This window comes from Ascaphus truei, chromosome 5, assembly GCF_040206685.1.
Source record: "Ascaphus truei isolate aAscTru1 chromosome 5, aAscTru1.hap1, whole genome shotgun sequence".
Classification (NCBI taxonomy): Eukaryota; Metazoa; Chordata; class Amphibia; order Anura; family Ascaphidae; genus Ascaphus; species Ascaphus truei.
In genome coordinates, this window is record NC_134487.1 from 23,675,479 (window position 1) to 23,695,413 (window position 19,935).

The 19,935-nt window shown below is 43.3% G+C and overlaps 1 protein-coding gene across 5 annotated transcripts in view; it reads right to left on the minus strand.

Annotated features, from left to right (window-relative positions):
- Positions 1-995: 995 nt before the first annotated feature.
- UPF2 (UPF2 regulator of nonsense mediated mRNA decay) overlaps positions 996-19,935 on the minus strand; it is a 118,866-nt gene continuing 99,926 nt past the window's right edge. For 3 of the 5 annotated variants that reach the window (XM_075599481.1, XM_075599479.1, XM_075599480.1), the window contains 3 exons: positions 10,667-10,808; positions 7,089-7,209; positions 996-2,367 (listed from right to left, as the gene is read on the minus strand). In XM_075599481.1, coding sequence (XP_075455596.1) covers positions 2,358-2,367; positions 7,089-7,209; positions 10,667-10,808 — 273 coding nt within the window. In that variant the 3' untranslated portion in view covers positions 996-2,357. Of the gene's footprint in view, positions 2,368-7,084; positions 7,210-10,666; positions 10,809-19,935 lie in introns of those variants that run through there. The other 2 variants (XM_075599482.1, XM_075599483.1) reach the window with 2 other exon arrangements.

Below are 19,935 nucleotides of genomic sequence, written 5' to 3' on the forward strand. Positions count from 1 at the left end.
TGTGTCCCATCTTAAGCGTCACATTTAAAGTGTGTGGCAGAGTTCAGAGTTGAAGATTTGAGGAAGATCGGGACTCCGCACAACAATTTTGCAACTGTGAGAACTTAAATTTCGAAAAGCTGTGACTCTGTACTCTTTCTATACTCCAGGACCTGGGAAGTCTCTCCTCCTGCGTCTCACTTTGCCCTCCCTACAGCTTTTTCTGTTTACCGTTTCCTCACTCCTTTGTGAATGTCTCTGTTCTCTCAAACTTTCCCACTTCACCATTATTTATACACCTCTCTCCCAACAACTTCTTTACCCCTCAATAAAAAGCACACACACAAATCCTCTATTCACATTCTCTATCTGCTCCTTCCTGCTGCAGGGGGTCTCCCCTAAGCCTGAACCCAGACATACACACCTGATTTCACCCATGCCTCCCTGCCATCTTTTCCCCCTGTAAATTGTGTTAGCCCTCTCATTTTAATACTGACTAACTTTAAAACTTGCCCCACAAATCAAACATCCCAATAGCCTGCACTCATGGTTACAGTCCCACACTCAGTCACTCCTACCACCCATTGGGACCAAGCACTGCCATCTACATCACGTATTCCCTCACCTGCTGTCTCTATAAGTTCCCCATCATACCACTTAGATTGTTATCTCTTCGTGGAAGGGATTTCCTTTCCTATTGTCTGATTTTGCTGCACTTATTGTATTGTTATAATTACCTGTACTGTACAATTTGTGAAGCACCAAGTACATTTATGAAGCAATATAAAGACATACAATATCCATATTGCGCTCAATCTTCCGCAATTTTGGACCCATCTGTTGGAGCTTACCAATTCTGGCATAGTGAAACTGGTATTACTAGCACACCGGACGCAATAATGTGCTAGTATTTAAGTGATTATTTGAATTGTATTCCTCTAATTCCAGATCTAGCAGTAGTCTGACTTCTCTTAGACTTCCCCCGCCACTGCTCCAAGTAACGAGAACGAGAGCAATTAGAATTTACAACACTTTATTGCAGCGTTGCCAAGTCAGTTTTCTGAAGCTGGTGAAGATCGTGCAGCATTTCTGTTGAAAATGGTACAACTTTACAAATTCATTTTTAATTATTTTCCTACATGCAGAGATACCCAAAAGTGGTAAAAAATAAAAATAAAAGCCTGAGGGAAAAAAACAAAACAAAAAAAAACACTAATTTAAGTAGTATACACGTGTGCTATGTCTATGTAATGGATTCTATTTACATGAAAGCAAATAAAACCCAACTATACTAATAAAGAACAGATGGTCAGAAACAGAAATAAACCCAACTGATTTATTCACTTTCTACTTGGCAAAAGAAAAAGAAAACGTATAAAGTTTTCATTGAATGGTTTATACACTGAGGCTCTAACCATGAAGTCCACACAACATTTATATCTGCTTCTCTCCTCTCTGCTGTTCCCCCATAACCTGCTCACTGGCACATTATGGGGGGGGAAGTGCTTATGATGGACTTCAGTACGTCCCTGTGTTTCCGCTGGTATCAGGATAGGAGAAACACGTCTCGTACTTCAGATCTATATGCACCTTTTCAGCAAACGTGATTTTCACAGCTCTTCTAAAACCCTTTGCTGCCAGAGAGCCCCAACATGCATGTTGTTGATGGCCCCCTCTGATAGCAAAGGGGGTTCAGAGTATGCAGCCAACCCTGTACCTATTTCCCTTCCAGCTCTTTTCCTCACTCCCCCTTTTCTTTTATCACACAGAAAAATTAAAAACAAAAATCGTAAACAGAAAGCCTTTTTGGGAGGAGCGGCTTTCGGTGCACTCTTAAAGACTGCCACCATACATGTTGCATTGAACATTGCCATTTTTCTGCCCTCTCTGCACCATGTCAGCGGTTGATTTGGAGCTCCTAAGGATCATTCCTTCCGCCGTCCTCCAAAGTGTGCGACATCACTGCATCCTAAAGCTTCTTGTTGGACCCTTCCACCCAGTCAAATGGTTTCAACTCAAACGCAATCCACTTATTTTCAAAAAGAAAATCTCGCTCTACTTTATAACTGAACTGCTTGCTAATAAAGTCAACCATCTCGCTGCTTTCCTCCCAATCTGAGGCCACTGTGAAGCCTCAGCAGATGCTTTCTGTTTGTGTATCTGTTGTGTCTAGGCTGGAAAGCTTCTTCTTGTCTGGTTGTAGCAGAAGCCGGTGTTCCTGCCCCTCCTCGCTCCCCAGCCCCGTCCCAGGTTTCCGTTCTGAACTCTCCGTTCTGAACACGCTGCGATGTGCCAGCTGGTCTCATTCAATGTCTGGAGGACTCCACTAGCCACGTTGTCAAGATACAGGGCCCAATGGAATGACACTTGCTGCCGGATCAACGTCTCCTGGTAAAACAGATAAAGAAAAAACAAACACAAAAATATACTAAGTTATTTGAAACATAGAATTTGAAAACAGATGCTGAGAAAGAACCACTTGGCCAACCTAGTCTATATGATCCTTGGCTGTCTTTCTTATTAAGCATAGCTTTATGTCTGTCCCAAGCAATTCCAATGATCATTGAAGAGTGATACTACTAATGTCAAATTAATGTAATTCAAGGAGTTATTGCATACTTTTGAACTCAGTCTTAACTTGTTTTCTAGCTTTAGTGACATCCCTGTGAAAAACAAAGGAAACTTAGAAGTATCAACAACCAAGAATTAATAGCCATTCAAGTTCATGCCATATAGTGAATCCTATCCCACGCACGTTAAATGATGGGTATAATGTTTGAAAGAACATGGGCGAGCTATGTTTTTTTTTTTTTTTAACCTTTTTTTCATAGTTTTCAGAAACGTAAAAAACTATAGCAACAAAAAATAATAAGCAAGTGTTGAGGCAGAAAATAAGCAAATATTTAGGTAGAGAAACTCAAATTTTAAGGAATTGTGCATCCAACAGTTATTGTGCAGACATTTCCTTGACAAATCTTGGAATCTTATTGGACTGTGAGCAACAGGGATCAGGTTTGAGCAGAGAAAATACACATCCTCTGTATTTCCAGGCGTATTCTGCTTGCGCTCTCCATGAGCTCCAGTACAACTGATCTACACTCTTAGGCTGAGGACCCACTGCACGCGTCCGCACTGCCGCCTTGCTTGCAAGTCACTGCACCGCGATCTGGGGTCTGCAGCTGACTTTTTTTAGGCGCGGGGGGCGTGGCCAAAACAGGTCAGGGGGCGCAGCCATGACAGGGGGTAATGTCCCTCTCCAGGCTGTGCTGTCTCATCTAAACCCACCACAGATGTCACAGGCGCGCGCCCCCCCCCCCCCCCCCCTCGGTCTCTGCAGCTCCCCACAAACCATAGCCGGGGAGAGACAGGGAGTGGATCTGTGCCCCGTCACCCCCTCTCTCCCATCAGCAAACATGGGGAGAGGGGAGCGCAGGATATGGGGAGCCTTATGGATCCTTTTATATCGCAAAGTCTGTTTCAGCCCAGCACTGAAAGGGTTAGTGCATTGATCCCTATGCATGGCTTGTCCCCACCCAAGCCTGTGAGGTAGATTTTAACGCTCTCCCCAGATATGCTTCCCTGTGCTTCTTGATGTTATTCACAGGGAGCCTCAGGACTTCAAATAACTTGACCACTGTAGGACAGCCTCTTCCCGAGCCGCCTCCTTCCCGTAGCTCCAAACCGCTCCCCTCCTCCCCTCATTGGCTGACTGCCGCACCACATGACGCGCCAGTGCTGCAAACCACCAGGAGCTTGCAGCTCCCGCGGGCTGACGCATCACAGCACGCAGTCAGCCCTGTCGGAAGGAGGCAGCGGGGATAAGCACACTTGAGGTAAGGGGCTGGTGGCCCACGCCGCCGACCGCAGCGGGGCCTTAGGATTCCGGAACCTCATTCCTATTCTCTGTGAATCTTCTGTTCACTTTGTGTCCTTGAACCTTTTCCTTCCCATTGCTTTCTATTTCATCCCTTGCTTTCAGTCCCTTCTTCCCATTATTGGAGTTGGACACACGATTCAACCCAAATGGTGCCGAAAATGCCAAAGATTTTTTTTTAATTATGTTTATTATAAGCGTTCTCCAGCCGTTTAATTAAATTCCAACAAGGTCATCTAAATGGCCTGTAATCCCGGGGAGGTTTTGAAAACGGCAATGCTTTAAATATCGGGGGTCATTTGACGTGACGTCATGACGCACAGAACGTCGGAACCAAGGTGGGGGGGAGGGCGAGCAGAGAGGGGGAAAGCCGGCAGGGGGGTGCAGGAGAAAAGGATTGCGCTCCCCTGCCTTACGTTATTCTCTGGCAGCTTCTGGGGACGTGTCACCAGGGCAACGCTATGCCACATGACGTCGTGACATCAGAAAACGTCGGCGAAAAAGGGGGGGGGGACGCACACACAAAAAAGTTTGCACACCCCTGCTTTAGTGTGAAAGTAAAAGTATATGGTATGCACAGAACTAGTATAATAAATACAGAACTCAAATAAATGAGGGTTTTCTAAAAAGGAGCCATCAGACGTGGTCCTCTTTCAGAGCCCGAACAGTGTTCTTCTGCTTTTCCTTTACAGGACCGCAGCCAAACCGGTCATCCTCCAGTTTAAAGCCAATGTGTTTAATACTGTGTGGCCCCCGCATGATTAAGCACTGATGGGATTTTGCCTAGTAGTGGATTTTATGCTTGAGTTCATATTGAGCGTCAGGCATTTCACCATTAAAAAGGTGCCGTTTCAGCAAGTAAAAAGAAAAAAATGCATTCATTTTATCTCGATTATACAGTATGCTCGTTATAAAATTAGCAAGATTATTTTATTTTTCTGCAAAGACTATTGACCGTGGACTTTTTGAAAAAGCATATCGCTCTACTCTATAACTTTGGAAGTGCTCTGCAATTCTTGCTTCATGTTAAAATCATTCCTCAACAGAAAAAAACCCTGTTATTATACTGTAGTATATTATGCAATACAGTACTAGTTATTGTGTTTTTCTACATCCAGGCTTTTGGGCTTGCATTTGCAAATATATTACCCCTTCAATGCAAGAAAGAAGCAACAAGTATATTTTAGTGTGTCCTTTTGGGCACTGGGTAAACAAAACAATTGGTGTTAGGATGCAGAAATCCCAAATACTATATTGCTTAATACTGTATTTAACAGATAGCACCTCTTATTAAATTGTCTTTGTTGTCAATAGATAAACTCTTTGATCCGAATAAATTAGGACTAAACTTACCCTTAACCCCGTGGGCATGAGAAGATAGCGTTTTTAGTAGTTTACACCCCCTTCCTTTCTAGTGAACATGCATTATCATCCATTGATTATACTATATAGCTTATATGTACCTAAAATAACTATTTGTTCTTGTAGCAAACAGATTTGAAACCTTATCCTTGTGTCAGCATAATACATATTACCTTACCAAGCTTCTCTCACTATGTATGCAGTGACACAATGAACTTTATTATGGCTTTTTAATAAGCAGACAGAGTGCCATTCTCTTTATGCCAATTAGAAATATATGGATTCTTCAATTTATTAGAATTACACCCCCTCACCCCAATAAATGCCACAGTATTGCCATAAAGATGTAATCCCTCATAAAACCAAAACAAACAGTGGCATTGGGAATAGGGTAAATAAAGCAGATAGTTGGGTTTTTTTTAGTTGGACAATCCGTTTGTAGACATGGTAAGCGGAAACAGGAGGCGTGAAACGTTTTACCTACCCCCTTTCTGTGATGTCAGTGCTCAGTGCCGAGCTAGAGCTGGAACAGACAAAGGGCCCTTCCCTCCCCACGATTGATTTTATGAGGCAAAGGGGGTAAGGTAGGGGAAACACCACCGAGGCTGCATATTCTTTTCCCAATTAATTGTGTGACCCAAGATCGTCCCTTTAATATATACCAAGAATTTTAGCAGAAAAAGATTGTCATCCTCAGATTTTATAACAGGGCTTACATTTTTTTTTTCCCCTAGACCGGTATTGGCATTTTTAAATATACACTGTTTTACTTCTAATGCTTCCATGGTAACCGAAAGCTTTAGAAGGCTTTCACAATCTTTACCTAATCTCTTTCTTTATAGGACTGTTTGTAAGCGGATGTATCTGCAGGCAAATTGGTAACTCCCAATGTGTGTGGTTTTAGTATAAGAAAAAAATAGATGCAGGGGAAGACTAAGATTAGAATTACATAGGACCTCCCCACCCCCCATAGGAGACAGAGACAAAACTAACACTTTTTCTATAAAGATAATCACAATCTTTCCAAGCCAATTACGTGAGTGTGTGAGAGTGAGAGTGTGTGAGAGTGAGAGTGTGTGAGAGTGAGAGTGTGTGAGAGTGAGAGTGTGTGAGAGTGAGAGTGTGTGAGTGAGAGTGAGCGTGTGTGAGAGTGAGCGTGTGTGAGAGTGAGAGTGAGCGTGTGTGAGAGTGAGAGTGAGCGTGTGTGAGCGTGAGCGAGAGCGAGAGTGAGCGTGTGTGAGAGTGAGCGTGTGTGAGAGTGAGAGTGAGCGTGTGTGAGAGTGAGAGTGAGCGTGTGTGAGAGTGAGAGTGTGTGTGAGAATGAGCGTGTGTGTGAGAGTGAGCGTGTGTGTGAGAGTGAGCGTGTGTGAGAGTGAGCGTGTGTGTGAGAGTGAGCGTGTGTGTGAGAGTGAGCGTGTGTGTGAGAGTGAGCGTGTGTGAGAGTGAGAGTGAGCGTGTGTGAGAGTGAGCGTGTGTGAGAGTGAGCGTGTGTGAGAGTGAGAGTGAGCGTGTGTGAGAGTGAGAGTGTGTGTGAGAATGAGCGTGTGTGTGAGAGTGAGCGTGTGTGTGAGAGTGAGCGTGTGTGAGAGTGAGCGTGTGTGTGAGAGTGAGCGTGTGTGTGAGAGTGAGCGTGTGTGTGAGAGTGAGCGTGTGTGTGAGAGTGAGAGAGTGAGAGAGAGAGAGAGAGAGAGAAATGTTGTCAGTTATGTATGACTGGGGCTATGGTAGAGAATAGTTTTGCAACTCAAATATATATTTCTTTATAGTTAGAGACTGCACCTTTCAACATACCAAACCGCTCTATTAAGTGAAACCTGAATACATCTGACGTTTAAGGCCATGCTTGCTACCTCAGAATTGAAGTTCATCTCACCTGCCACCAGTCTTGAAGATGAGATCTGCGTTGGGCGCTCCCTTCGGATGTTGGTACCGAGGTCGGCGCTCTCTGTTCGTATTGGCAGGAGCTGGACGCTGAGCCAAAGACTGTAACATTTCTGTAAGGAAAACACCAACAAAGGAGTTTTACCGTGTTCCTGTACTGAGGCAAGCGTCGGATAAAAGTTTCCCTGCACAAAAACCCACATGGAAATACTGCACTGCACAACAGGGAGTAGAACACTTCTCATTAGCAAATATCTCATGGAAAACAGCTTGCGATGTTGCAGGATAGAGCTTTTTCCCTACTACCCTCTATCCCACTCAGAGAGCAAAATCCTTCTCCATGGCAGCGGCTTCTGCATCATTACTAGGCGAGAGTTGGAGAGCATAAGGATGCGATAAAGGCACCAAGCAGCAGTTACGGTTTAAATTACCCCTTCAAAGCATGGGATGTAACTTCGGCTGTAACACTCCCAGGGACCATGGTTAATATATTTGAACATGGTCCAAAAAAAACTGTAACATGCAAATCACTCGGCAAATGCACTATAGTGTTACACTTCCATGCAGGGCTTTTTTTGTGAAGGTACGTGCTGGGACGGCACCTATTTTTCTGAGTGCCTCTTGCCTTCTCGCTCACGACGACGCTTTGCCATGACAACAGGACGCCACACAGCGCTGCGTTGCCATGACAAGGCGATGCCACGTGATGCCGAGACGTAGCTGGACACGAGGAGCCGGAGAAGGTAAGAGGCCCTGCGCTCTCCCCAAGTATCAGGCCTATATTTTTTATTTTTTTTTACAAAAAGCACTGCTTCTTGGCAATACCGAAGGAAGCAATTTGCAATACTGGAAAAAACAACTTTTCATTATTTATATTCTTTATGTTGTAGCACTCTGAAAAGGTTTGCACAGTAGATTTTTGTGGTGTATATTATTTTTATTTTTTACTCAATTCTACACAAATGAAATGCAGGTTTCAGCATCAATCCCCTCCGGTACCCTATAAGAGTTTAACTCAAATGTTAGTATCTAAAGGGGTTAAAAATAAATAAATACATTTGCAATAGACCTCCCGGACAAGTAATATTTTAAAGCTTATATCTCCTAAACTGTGCATCAGATTTAAAAAAAAATAAAAAAAAATAAAAATCAGTGTTGGAAAGGGCAAGAAACGCTCTATTAAAAATCAGCACAGACTGCAGCTTTAAAGGAACAATGCGTGGCATTTTTTATTTTTTGTATTCTTCAATACAGGATTGAAGCAGGGAAACTCCGCAGTTAAACCCCATTCATTTCAGCTCCGGGGACCCCTGCACCTTGAGATACTTGCCTCTGTATGGGGTGCCGGTATCTCTGCAGCGTTCTGCAGTTTAAAGCTCCCGCCTCACATGGGCCAATAGGAAGCCGCACCGGGTGCTGTCACAGCTCCCTAATGGCCTGAAAGGGGCCCCGAGAGCTGTGAGAATCGCCCATAATATGAACCCCGGAATGGCTACCGGCACCAGCTACGAAGGGAAATCTCTCTAAAAGCAGGGCGTCCCTGGGGCTGGACTTAATGGCGTTCAGCTCCAGACCCCTCCTGCAATCCTGTACATAAGTAAAAATAAATAAAAGACGCCGCATGGATTGCCTCTTTGAAGTTGCAACCGACGCAGGCAATATTTTTGTGATTTGTTTTATTATTATTATTTTTACACAGGATTGAAGCAGGGGGCTCCGGCGCTGAACTCCATTAATATCAGCTCCAGGGACCCCCAAGCTACCAGAGATACCTACCTCCGGAGGGGGTGCCAGGATCTCCTGCGAGTTTAAAGCTCTCGTGTCACATGGGCCAATAGGAAGCCGCACTGGATGAAGTCACGGGTTCCTATTGGCTGCGGGAGCTTTGAAACGCGGCCATTCAGTGATCCCTGCTAGCCGACCAGAGCAGCTACCAGCACCTACTATGGAGGGATCTCCGGAAGCAGGGGGTCCCCAGAGCGGACATTAATGGGGTTCAGCTCCGGAAACCCCCTGCTTCAATACTGTTAAAAATGCACTAATCAAATTGCGCGTTTCGATTACCACTTTAAGGATTAAGTGTTTTAAAAAAAAAAAAATTTAAACTTCAGAAGATGAAGGAACTTTGTAATTGAGTTGGTTCAGGTGCATTGCAAGAGCTGAAGTTCGATCTGTAAATCCTTGGTAATTCGATACGCATTTTCCAGTTTTGCAGGCAGCAGTAATTTATAATAAGTTTTGCAATGTGTACAGTATCTCGCTAACAACCAATAAAGGCAAAAAGCAGAATGGTAGCTATAAACAATTAAACCTTTGTGCATATAATGGAGAATACAGTTCCTCAATCTCCCAGCCTGTAGTGCTACTGAACAGCTTACAACAGTATTAGAACTGGCAAGTTGGACAGCATGCTTTAAAATCTAAAACTAGGATTTAGAGAGCAAAGTAAAGTCATTTTAACAGAGACTCTCCTTACTAAAATGCAATACTCATTACTAAATGGTTTGCAACAACTGAGGTTTAAGTTATCCATATAAAATGTAGCACACACTACATCAAAGTGCAGTTTTAAAAGTTCACTATTTCTTAAAGCAAAGCAGATCCAGGCTTTCCAACTGGGCATCAACTGTTTGCCACACACTAATATTGATGATGCATACGTGGCTCTGAGAAGCATGCCAAGTAATTGGATTGCAGTAATAAATAAGTGAGCTTGTATTAATAAGCCTCACAATCATAAGACCTGTACCACTGTGGCACCAAACTTTATACATTGATGTGACTCCTGACATCAATGTATAAACATAAAAAAATACATCTTGGTAAGCAGACGGTGTGTATTACGCAGGAGAGTTTTTGATTCTGTAGAAGACTCAGTTCAGCAGGCTATGTTACCTTTTAATGGATGACATCTTTTATCCTTTTTTGTTCAGGAGCATACAATACATGGGCCTTTTTCCCCCCAAAAGAGGCCTTTTCTCATTTCAACAATTGGAACCATGTGATCTTGAAAGATCATTTACCATCAGTTTACATGTTGGTCCAATCAAATTCATGTCAACCTCAAAGAATACTGCACTTCTGTTTGCCTCATGTATCAAACATGATGAGCATGGGTGAGTAACACGCATAAATTTGTCAAAAGGACCGTGAATCCACCGCCGCTCCCATCACCCGCAACTCATTACCTATCTATTGTTACTGCATTTATAGTAGATGCTACATTGGTGGGAAAAGAGGGAAGAAAACAAAAACCTGTGTTCATCTAAATCTGAAGAGAAAAGCAGAACTCACGGGAAGCATATACAAAAGAAATGTAGGCACAGCTAAGATAACCCATATATTTTATGTTGCTCCGACACAATATCATTCTTTGAGTTGCTACGGGTCAACGCTTGTACAAACATCTAAAAACAGCTCCTTTAGAAACATTCAGCAGCACATAAATGTTCATGAAAGTCAAACTGTTGGCAAAGTTCATGTCTATTAAGACTCCATTTCCAGTGGTGAAGAAATCATGTTAATGACGGAGATCGTAATTAGAAAGGAGATGAAGGGTACAAGCCCTACCTTGATAATCCTCCTGTTCCTGACGCTCATTAATGTCCAGAGTGAGCTTCTTCATCCTCATTCGCTCTTCTTGCTCAGCTTGCTGTTGGTTCCAATGATTTGCAGCAAGTTGGGAGGACATGGGTACATTGAGGATCTTAAACTGGAAAAAAAAAAATTATAGAATGTTATCACTTATTAATTAAACATATAATTTTTAGCAGACATATGTAGCCCAGAAACAATGTATTTTTTTTTTTTTTACATACTTTATTCAACCATATTTTCGTTAATAGTTATAGATTGATGCACATGGCCCTTCTTCATGCAGCTTCATGGAGAAAGTCCATGCCATGTCAGAAGGAGCAGAAGAGGAAGCAAAGTGGCAACAGGTTGTAGGCAGCGGATTGGGACGTTTGGCCGCAACCAAAACACCACAGGACATTTAAAGATGGCGCATTGGAGCAGCCTGTCTAGGCAGTGTAGCCTTTTGGCACGGGACAATGAAAACATGCAGTTGTCCGGGCGCAGCAGACATGGCTTGTCAGGTCGGCGGCGCGGCCAAACGTCCTAGGCGGGTAGGCAGTGTAAAACAATGGGGTTTTTAAAAAAAAAAAACTTTTTGGGGTTAAGAAACCAAAAACTATATTGTGAAATTCTGAGGACCCCTAACACTAATAGCGCTTCTGAGATTAGATGCATTATAAGGAACCCCAACCCTCTCTAATAGCGCGTCTGGGATCAGATACATTGAAAACTGTACCAAATACAGAAGAATTTACAAATGACCTAAAAATTATAGGGAACCCTTTAAGGATGCCCAAAGGGGGACCCTTATAGAAAAAGCACTGGTGTAGCATAAAAAGGAAAATATATGCAAGTACTTAGATCAGGTGGATGGTTTATTACGCCGAACTTTAAATTGATCCTCACAAGCGTGTCATGTGCGGAGCAAAGTGATTTAAAGGGTGACTGATCAAAACATAAAAGCTTCATTTACACTTAAGATGGAGAACACGTGTGCATCAACAGATCTTCCACAGGTCACTCAAGCCTGTTTCATTCACCCAATAGCACATTAAACAGCATTAAGCTGCGGACAAAAGATTCTGGATAGTGACATTAAATGTAGCATGACCAATGTGCTCATTAACGTTTCTTATTCCTTTCTGCCCTACGACTTTTCCGTATTGCATTGAACCGTCGTACCGCTCATAAGTTCTAGTAGCATTTTGGTCTTTCAGAAACGTAGATACGTTGTAGATGGCAAGAACTCTTAAGGTTCTTGAAGAATGAAATTATAGCGACATTTCAACAGCTCTAAAATCGGTCTCTTAAGTGGCAGATGTGTTTACGAAACAGCAAAGACTGGGAGAAGGAAGTACTCAGTGATCCCAAAGTGGACTGCTATTTAACAGTTTGAGCTTGGTCATTGATACGGCATTAGCCAGTATGGAAATGAAATGTGTTCAGTGTCTCCACTTCAAACAGAAGAACGTTAATGTGGGTTTGAGCTTCAATTTTCATCCTCAACACAAAATTGAATTAAAATTACATTACAACTGAATTAAAAAGAAATGTAAAAAAAAAAAAAAAGAAAAAAAAAAGGGGGGGGGTGGTCTTCATAAACGATTGTACTATAGCTTATTAATAAGCTGATATTTGAGGTGGTCTTAAAAAATAATAAATAAAAATGTGGTCCATTTCTTCTCCAAATGTACTATACGTGTAACCCCCTATAAAGGATATCTAATATTGATTGACAGGCTCTTGTGCCAATGACAGAACCCAAAAAAGGGTTTGTGTAATTGGAGAAGCTAAGAGAGGAGAGTTTAAGAGTCCCATGAGCCTTGAGGAGGGCACAGCTACAGAGACTAGGAGACTGGCGGTCCCTGTCCCTAGGAGGAGGAGGAGGCAAAGATCAGCATGAGCACGGAACCATCCCAGTTCAGCAGCGTAGGAATAGTCACAGAGAGGACAGTTATGGTCCACACACACCCGTTACAGCCAATCATGTTACGGGAGTCGTGAATAATCCCAGAGGGGATCACACTTGCAAATCGTACAGTACCATTGACTACACACAAGTTTTTGCGAAGAACCAAGCTTGCAACAATATAACCAAACATTCAAACGAACGAACACCATAACAGCCCCTTTATAATACAGGTTCATTGGGACCTAGAGAGACATTGAGGGACAGTAGCACAGCGATACACATATTGTTGAATTGTTGTAATAACTGGTCTTGCATTGTATATAGGATCCTCATGATTGAGGATCGCAAAGACTCTATTGTGTGTATATAAATAGAAAACCCCTGCTGTTCAAAGACACGCGTCAGGTCATATTGTCTGACCTAAGCCAGGCCCTAAGCCGGATGCGTTGTATCACATACATCCAGGGAAGTAGGACTTGGGCTACCGCCCTAGCATACGTCTAAAATCAGTCTAGGGGAATAAAGAGGGATTACATACATAATATTATAATAGCTTGAAATAGTCATACATTCAAACAGGGAATATAATGCTTTGGCGTGTCCATCAACAGTATTGTGTGCTTTATTTTATGTAACATATTTCAGGTGACCAGTGATGTTGCCAGAGCAGTCCCTGTCAGGGGACCAGCCCCTCCTTTGTGGCAGAACTTGCTGTAACTAGCACCTGCTAAAAGTAGATCCTATTGGCTAAGGATGTCTGTATATCTTGCCCAGTTACAGGGGCAGGCTAGTGACATCACTCAGGGGTATAAAAAGGAGCTGTAGAAGCTTTCAGACCCCAGGCTCCTGGAGAACACCAGTGGAGGAGAGTCTCACTGTTACGTGTATGGTCTATGGTGTTAGTAGTATGTCCTTTTGTTTTTTTTTTGCAGTTCGGGAAAAGTGCCCCAGCTAGAGAGGGCCCCTAATATCTTATAAAGATGCCATAGCCATCTATTTCTTAAGGAGGACGTGTGTGACAACTCAAAGCAAGGGATCCCTAAACCAGGGTTCCTAGGAACTGTCACAACTAAGGCTGCTCTAACGCAGGGGGGCGCAATCTTTTTCTCCTGCGCCCCCTGCCGGCTGTCCCACTCTCTGCGCGCGCTCCCCCCCTTACATTGGTTCCGGCGTTCTGGGCGTCATGTCACGTTGTCATAGCACGTAACCTCACATGATCCTGCGGCATCATTTGACGCGTCTCCAGATGCCGTCTGAACCAAGGTAAGTGAAATTTACAGAGGCGTTCGCCGCTTCCCCGGCACTTAATTTAAGTGCCATTGGGAAGCGTGGGGGGGGGGGGGGGGCTCTGTAAACCCAGCCAAGATAATCTCACGCCCCCGCACCCCAGTTTGCACACCTCTGCTCCAACGTCAACTCTTAAATACATGCCCACCAGATTGCCAAGTGAAGGCTGCTAGGACATTGTAAGGATGTTGGATAGATGGGAACCTGGATTGAAGTACACCACTATGCCGAGTCTAGGAAAGTACCTGGGAGTGACTGCTGATCACGGAAGTTATAGAAGCGCAGTTCCCCTTAACAGGACAAGGGAAGGTGATTATAAGCCGTGTGTATGAACTATTGTCGTGTGTCAATAAAGAAATCTGTATTACATAATAGTCCCTGGAGCCCTTCTTATCAGCGTGTAGAAACAGCCAGCCTGAACACCAGCACCCTCTGGACAAGGTATGAGCGTCTACACTAACGTACATCACTATCTTACACACCTGTGACCCTCCTTTAAGCAAAAGCCGGGCAAGGAGGGGTTACACGTCCATTTCCCACAGTCCGTGCCTCACCTAAAACGCTGCTCAACTGTTAAATATGTCCCTCCAACTTTATAAAGAGTTAATACAATAAATACTACTATATTCTTGTTACAGTGCCCTAATTATGTATATTTTATAACCGGAAAAAAAAGGACATCAGAACTATTAATGTTGAGATTGCGTCACTCCTGTCAATCCAGGGCTGAAGGAGCAGAGGAACCTGGTTCAATTCCCGGTGTCGGCTCCTTGAGACCTTGGGCAAGTCACTTTATCTCCCTGTGCCTCAAGCACCAAAAACAGATTGTAAGCTCCACGGGGCAGGGACCTGTGTCTGCAAAATGTCTCTGTAAAGCGCTACGTAAAACTAGCAGCGCTATACAATAACATTTATTATCCACATTCTCGTGATACGTGAGTGTAATTGCACGTTTCTTTCAAACAGAGAACAAAATCTGTAGCCAAAATAAATATTTAATTAACCAAGCTAACATTCATTTTTTAATGCCATTTGTTTACCAATTTTACAGGTTTTTTCCCCAGAAAGTGCCTACACCTTAAAAGCAAACAGACTACACCATGAAACAGACTCTCTTCCTAAGGCCTCGGACATGGTGGCATTCACAGCGCTGACGCTCATGCTCTCCTGCTCAAGCAGGAGCTTTTTTGTGTCCCTGCGTGAGCGTCAGCGTGCGCGCTTGTGAGCCGGGTGGGAGCTGGGTGGGAGCTGGGCGGGAGGCAGGGCTAGCGCGACACGTCACGGACTGCCATTGGCTTTTGGCGGTCACGTGACCGGCCCTGCACTTCCCTCAGCGGGAAAACTTAAATGATGATGTCGGCTGCAATTCCACACGCCTCGGAAGCGCCGTCTAAAGCCGTGCTGATAGGGATAATGTTTCCCCTCAGCGCGGCTCAGCACGGTCTTTTTGACCATGGCCCTGGCCTAAAAGGACAACCACCAGCTTGTTCTTTCCACACATTTCCTCCTGGCATTAAAGCCACACACAGTGGGAAGTAAAATGCTAAGTAAATGTAGTACACAGTACTGCAAAAGTGATTCAGATTAAATCGTCACTTTAATGGTCAAGGAAGGTCTTCTCTATTACAGAGAGACCGGACAATCTCTCAGCACTTCTCTCATTGGGGGATTGAGCTGGCAAAGAATCAGAAAGCAGTTTTGCATGTTTCCATAGAGTAATATACATAAAAAGGATAAAGGTAACAAACCAGACTGGGCCCACAAACATTGTTAAATTTGGAATATTACAGATGTGGAAATTGAAGCTATTGTATGTATAGGTATATTGTATGTGTATGTAGAACAGTGGGAGGTGTGCACACATTCAAAACAAGACTCACATAAGTATACACTATAATACTACAGGCATTGCCTGTATCAATGTTTTTGACATTCTGTTGACTTTGTTAAAGTATTTGTTTTTGTAACACATTTCCAACCACTCCTACCTAGCACAGGGAATTGCCGAGGGTATGGACGATCCAGGTTGTATGCAAGATATAATACAATTGACTAAGAAAGAAGAGGAATGTAGGAAAGTAAGCACATTTGGGGGTTAATGACGTACAAAATTAATATGTGCTCTCAGAACAGATTATCTTGGATAGGTTGGCAGATATCCACTCACCAAACAAATGCACCACAGCTGTGGTCGATGTACCAGGAAAATCCAAGCAATGGCAACATTGTATGTACAGTATGTCTTTATTTTTATAGCGCTTCACAGTAGTAATACACGTGACAATCATATACATAACAAATACAAATAACAGGCCATGGGAATAAGTGCTTCAGACATAAAAGTAACATTTTGGAAGTGGAGTCCCTGCTCCGAAGAGCTTACAATCTAATTGGTAGGTAAGAAGAACGTACAGAGACAGTATGAGGGCATTCTGGTAAGTGCGTCTGCAGGGGGCCAAGCTTTATGAATCATGTGTCTAGTATTAGCCATGATGCTATTCATATGCTTCTTTAAGCAAGTGTGTCTTAAGGTGGGTCTTAAAGGTGGATAGAGAGGGTGCTAGTCGGGTATTGAGGGGAAGGGCATTCCAGAGGTGTGGGGCAGTCAGTGAGAGAGGTTTAAGGCGGGAGAGGGCTTTAGATACAAAGGGGGTAGAGAGAAGACATCCTTGAGCAGAACACAAGAGTCGGGTTGGTGCATAGCGAGAAATTATGGCTGAGATGTAAGCAGGGGCAGAAGACTGTAAAACTTTAAAACTGAGGAGAATTGAGTGTGAGATGCGGAATTCGATAGGAAGCCAGGAGAGGGATTTCAGCAGGGGAGACGCTTAAACAGATTTAGGAAAAAGTAGCGTAATTCTGGCAGCAACGTTTAGGATAGATTGTAGGGGAGACAGGTGAGAGACAGGAAGGCCGGACAGTAGGAGGTTACAGTAATCGAGACGTGAGAGAATAAGGGCCTATGTCAGAGTTTTAGCAGTCGAGCAACAGAGGAAAGGGCGTATCCTTGTAATATTGCGGAGGAATAATATTTGCCCATTAATTGGGGTTTTCCTGTAAGTTCCCACTGCATCCACTCTCGTTATTTATATGAGAATTATATCCAAGTGTTGCTCTCACTTTTGTGGCTCTTCATTTGTCTCACTGTGCCCCTCACTAGCCTGAGTGGCTTAAGGCTCTCTATTTGAGATCTTAGTGTTGTTTTCACAGAGTTGCACTATTATTTGTGTGTTTTGTCCCCACATGCTTCCACTAGTGTACTGCGCTCCCTGACTTCTCGACATCAATTGTGGAGGAAAAAGCGACATGTTTTAGAAACATTTTGAATGTGACAGGAGAATGTGAGAGGGGAGTCGAGTGTGACCCCTAGGCAGCGTGCTTGGGCTACTGGGTGAATGATAGTACTTCCAACAGTAATGTGGAATGAGGTAGTGGGGCCAGTTTTGGGAGAAAGTATGAGGAGTTCTGTTTTTGTCATGTTAAGTTTAAGTCGGCGGTGGGCCATCCAGGATGATATAGCAGAGAGACATTCAGACACTGTGGTCGGTACAGCAGGTGTAAGGTTAGGGGTTGAAACGTAAATGTGTCGTCAGCATAGAGGTGATATTTAAACCCAAGAGATTTGATTAGGTCACCTAGAGAAAGTGTGTACAGAGAAAAGAGGAGAGGTCCCAGGACAAAGCCCTGGGATACCCCCAGAGAGAAATCGATAGATGAGGAGGTGTTGGCAGAAAAGACACAAAGTACGATGGAAGAGGTAAGAGGAGATCCAGGATAGAGCTTTGTTACGAATACCAAGAGTATGGAGAATATGAAGGAGAAGAGGATGGTCCACGGTGTCAAATGCTGCGGAGAGGTCAAGTAATATGAGCAGAGTGTAATGGCCTCTGTCTTTGGCAGCATGGAGGTCAGTTATTTTAGTGAGGGCTGTTTCAGTGGAGTGAGCGGTGCGGATGCCAGATTGTAGAGGGTCTATGAGAGAATAGGTGTTGAGAAACATTATTTATTACAGTCAAAAGACAATGTAGAATAAAGTGCACCAGTGTACATTTTTCAGTATTCGGCTACTGAATATATGGAAGAGAGACAGCAGTAGAGGCAATACAATGTAAAAATACCTTGGTCAGGTACATGGATACAATAGAGGTTATGAAAGAGAACCAGATCAGAGTCTGGAAATGTCTTCAGTTAAGAAATGGACAAAGTATCAGTAAGATTTGTAAAGAGGATGGGAAATATTGCTCACTATGCTATATACACATCGCAAAAGGAACGCTGAACCAGAGGTCAAAGTGTGATGCTTTTAAAAGGTGTTAAAAAGCAAAGTGCAAATGTGCAATGGCACATTGGTGGTCTTATCAAAGTAATCTATAAGTATGTGAACACTGAACATGTGCAATTATATTTGCCCCCAGCGACAACGTAACAATGCAACAATGCAACAATGCAACAATGCAACAATGCAACAATGCAACAATGCAACAATGCAACCACTGCTCAAAAAAAGAATGTTAAATCATTTGAGTATTTTTCAATGTTGAAAAAGTATCATGTTTTTGTGTCATCAGGTTATCTTTATTATTGGGAGCTGAATTAAGATCCAATATTATTTTAGATTTGAAATATGTGAAAATCCTACGGGGTTCACAAACTTTTTCTCGCCCCTGTAAATAATTTGTGCCTGTTCAGACCAGCAGAATTATATCAATATTTTGTCTTTAATGTTTGCATGGTCACCTAATGATACTATGAGCTTTATCTAATACCTTCTGATAGGACTGTTTGTGGGACATAATAATCTGCAATCTTCTGCTATGTGCCACAGCACAGAGATGTCCGGCTACCGCTGTAAGTAAAGTGCTCTATTAAAGGCGATTGGTTCCTTCTTAAGTAGGGGTGGGCCAACTCCAGTTCTCAAGGGCCAGCAACAGGTCAGGGTTTCAGGATATCCCTGCTTCAGCACAGCAGGGATATCCTTAGAGGCTGACCTGTTGCTGGCCCTTGAGGACTGGAGTCGGCCACTCCTGTTCTAATGCACTTATAATACACTCCTGTTATTCATTTATTTGTCTGCTAGATACAAGAAAGGGGATATATAAAAGAATTATAGAATAGGTTTACAAGAGTGAATGTATGTTTAACTTTGTCACTTTATGAAGCACCGTTTGTCTTTTTTTTTAAAGCATTAAGACCCTGGGGGGTGGGAGGTCCGTAAGACAGACAGACAGACAGACAGACAGACAGACAGACAGACAGACACACACACACACACACACACACACACACACACACACACACACACCAGTTAAATAACAGGGTTTAACTTGTGCAGCAGAGGAACCAAAATGGCTGCCACATCTTTGCTAAAATCAGAAGTTACAACATCCGTTGCAGCATACGACCGAACAACCATTTCAATCCCCTTTAAAAGCCAATAAGTAATGCCGGTAACTATCTCGGGGACCTGGATTTCACTGGAGCTAAAAATATTGCAGATCAATGGATAATCCCTCCCCCCCCCCCCTCTTCCTATGCTGCAAAAAAATGGGGGGGTTTTATAAGGCGAGGCTGCTGCTTTAAGTAACGTGCAATGTATTTTAAAGGAACAGTGCCAAAGCAGGAGTGTGCACACAATCGTTTTACAAGCTTGAGCTCCGAATAAGAATAACACCGCCTGCATTGTTCTGTCGAATTGTAATCCCTTCTCATTCAGAGAGCCTTTTCCGAGCTGTGCTACATGAAGGGGTTCCTTTTTGTATGGTAAATAGTCTTTGTAGGAGATAATCCATGATGTAGAGCCATTATTTGCCTGTATTTACAGCTCCAAAAGATAACTATTAGAAAATACAAGGTAATAGGCTAGGTATGAATCACAGGATCCTGTTTTTGGCAGCCCACCTCCGTTCCCAGCCACTCTGTAATTCTCCGGAGCTCACTCCTCGCCACCCCCCCCTGCACTACACTCAGTATGCATGTCTTTATTTATATAGTGCCGCACATGTACATAGCGCTTTACAGCTGTAACCCACGCGACTTAATAGGAATAAGCGCTTCATACATCCAA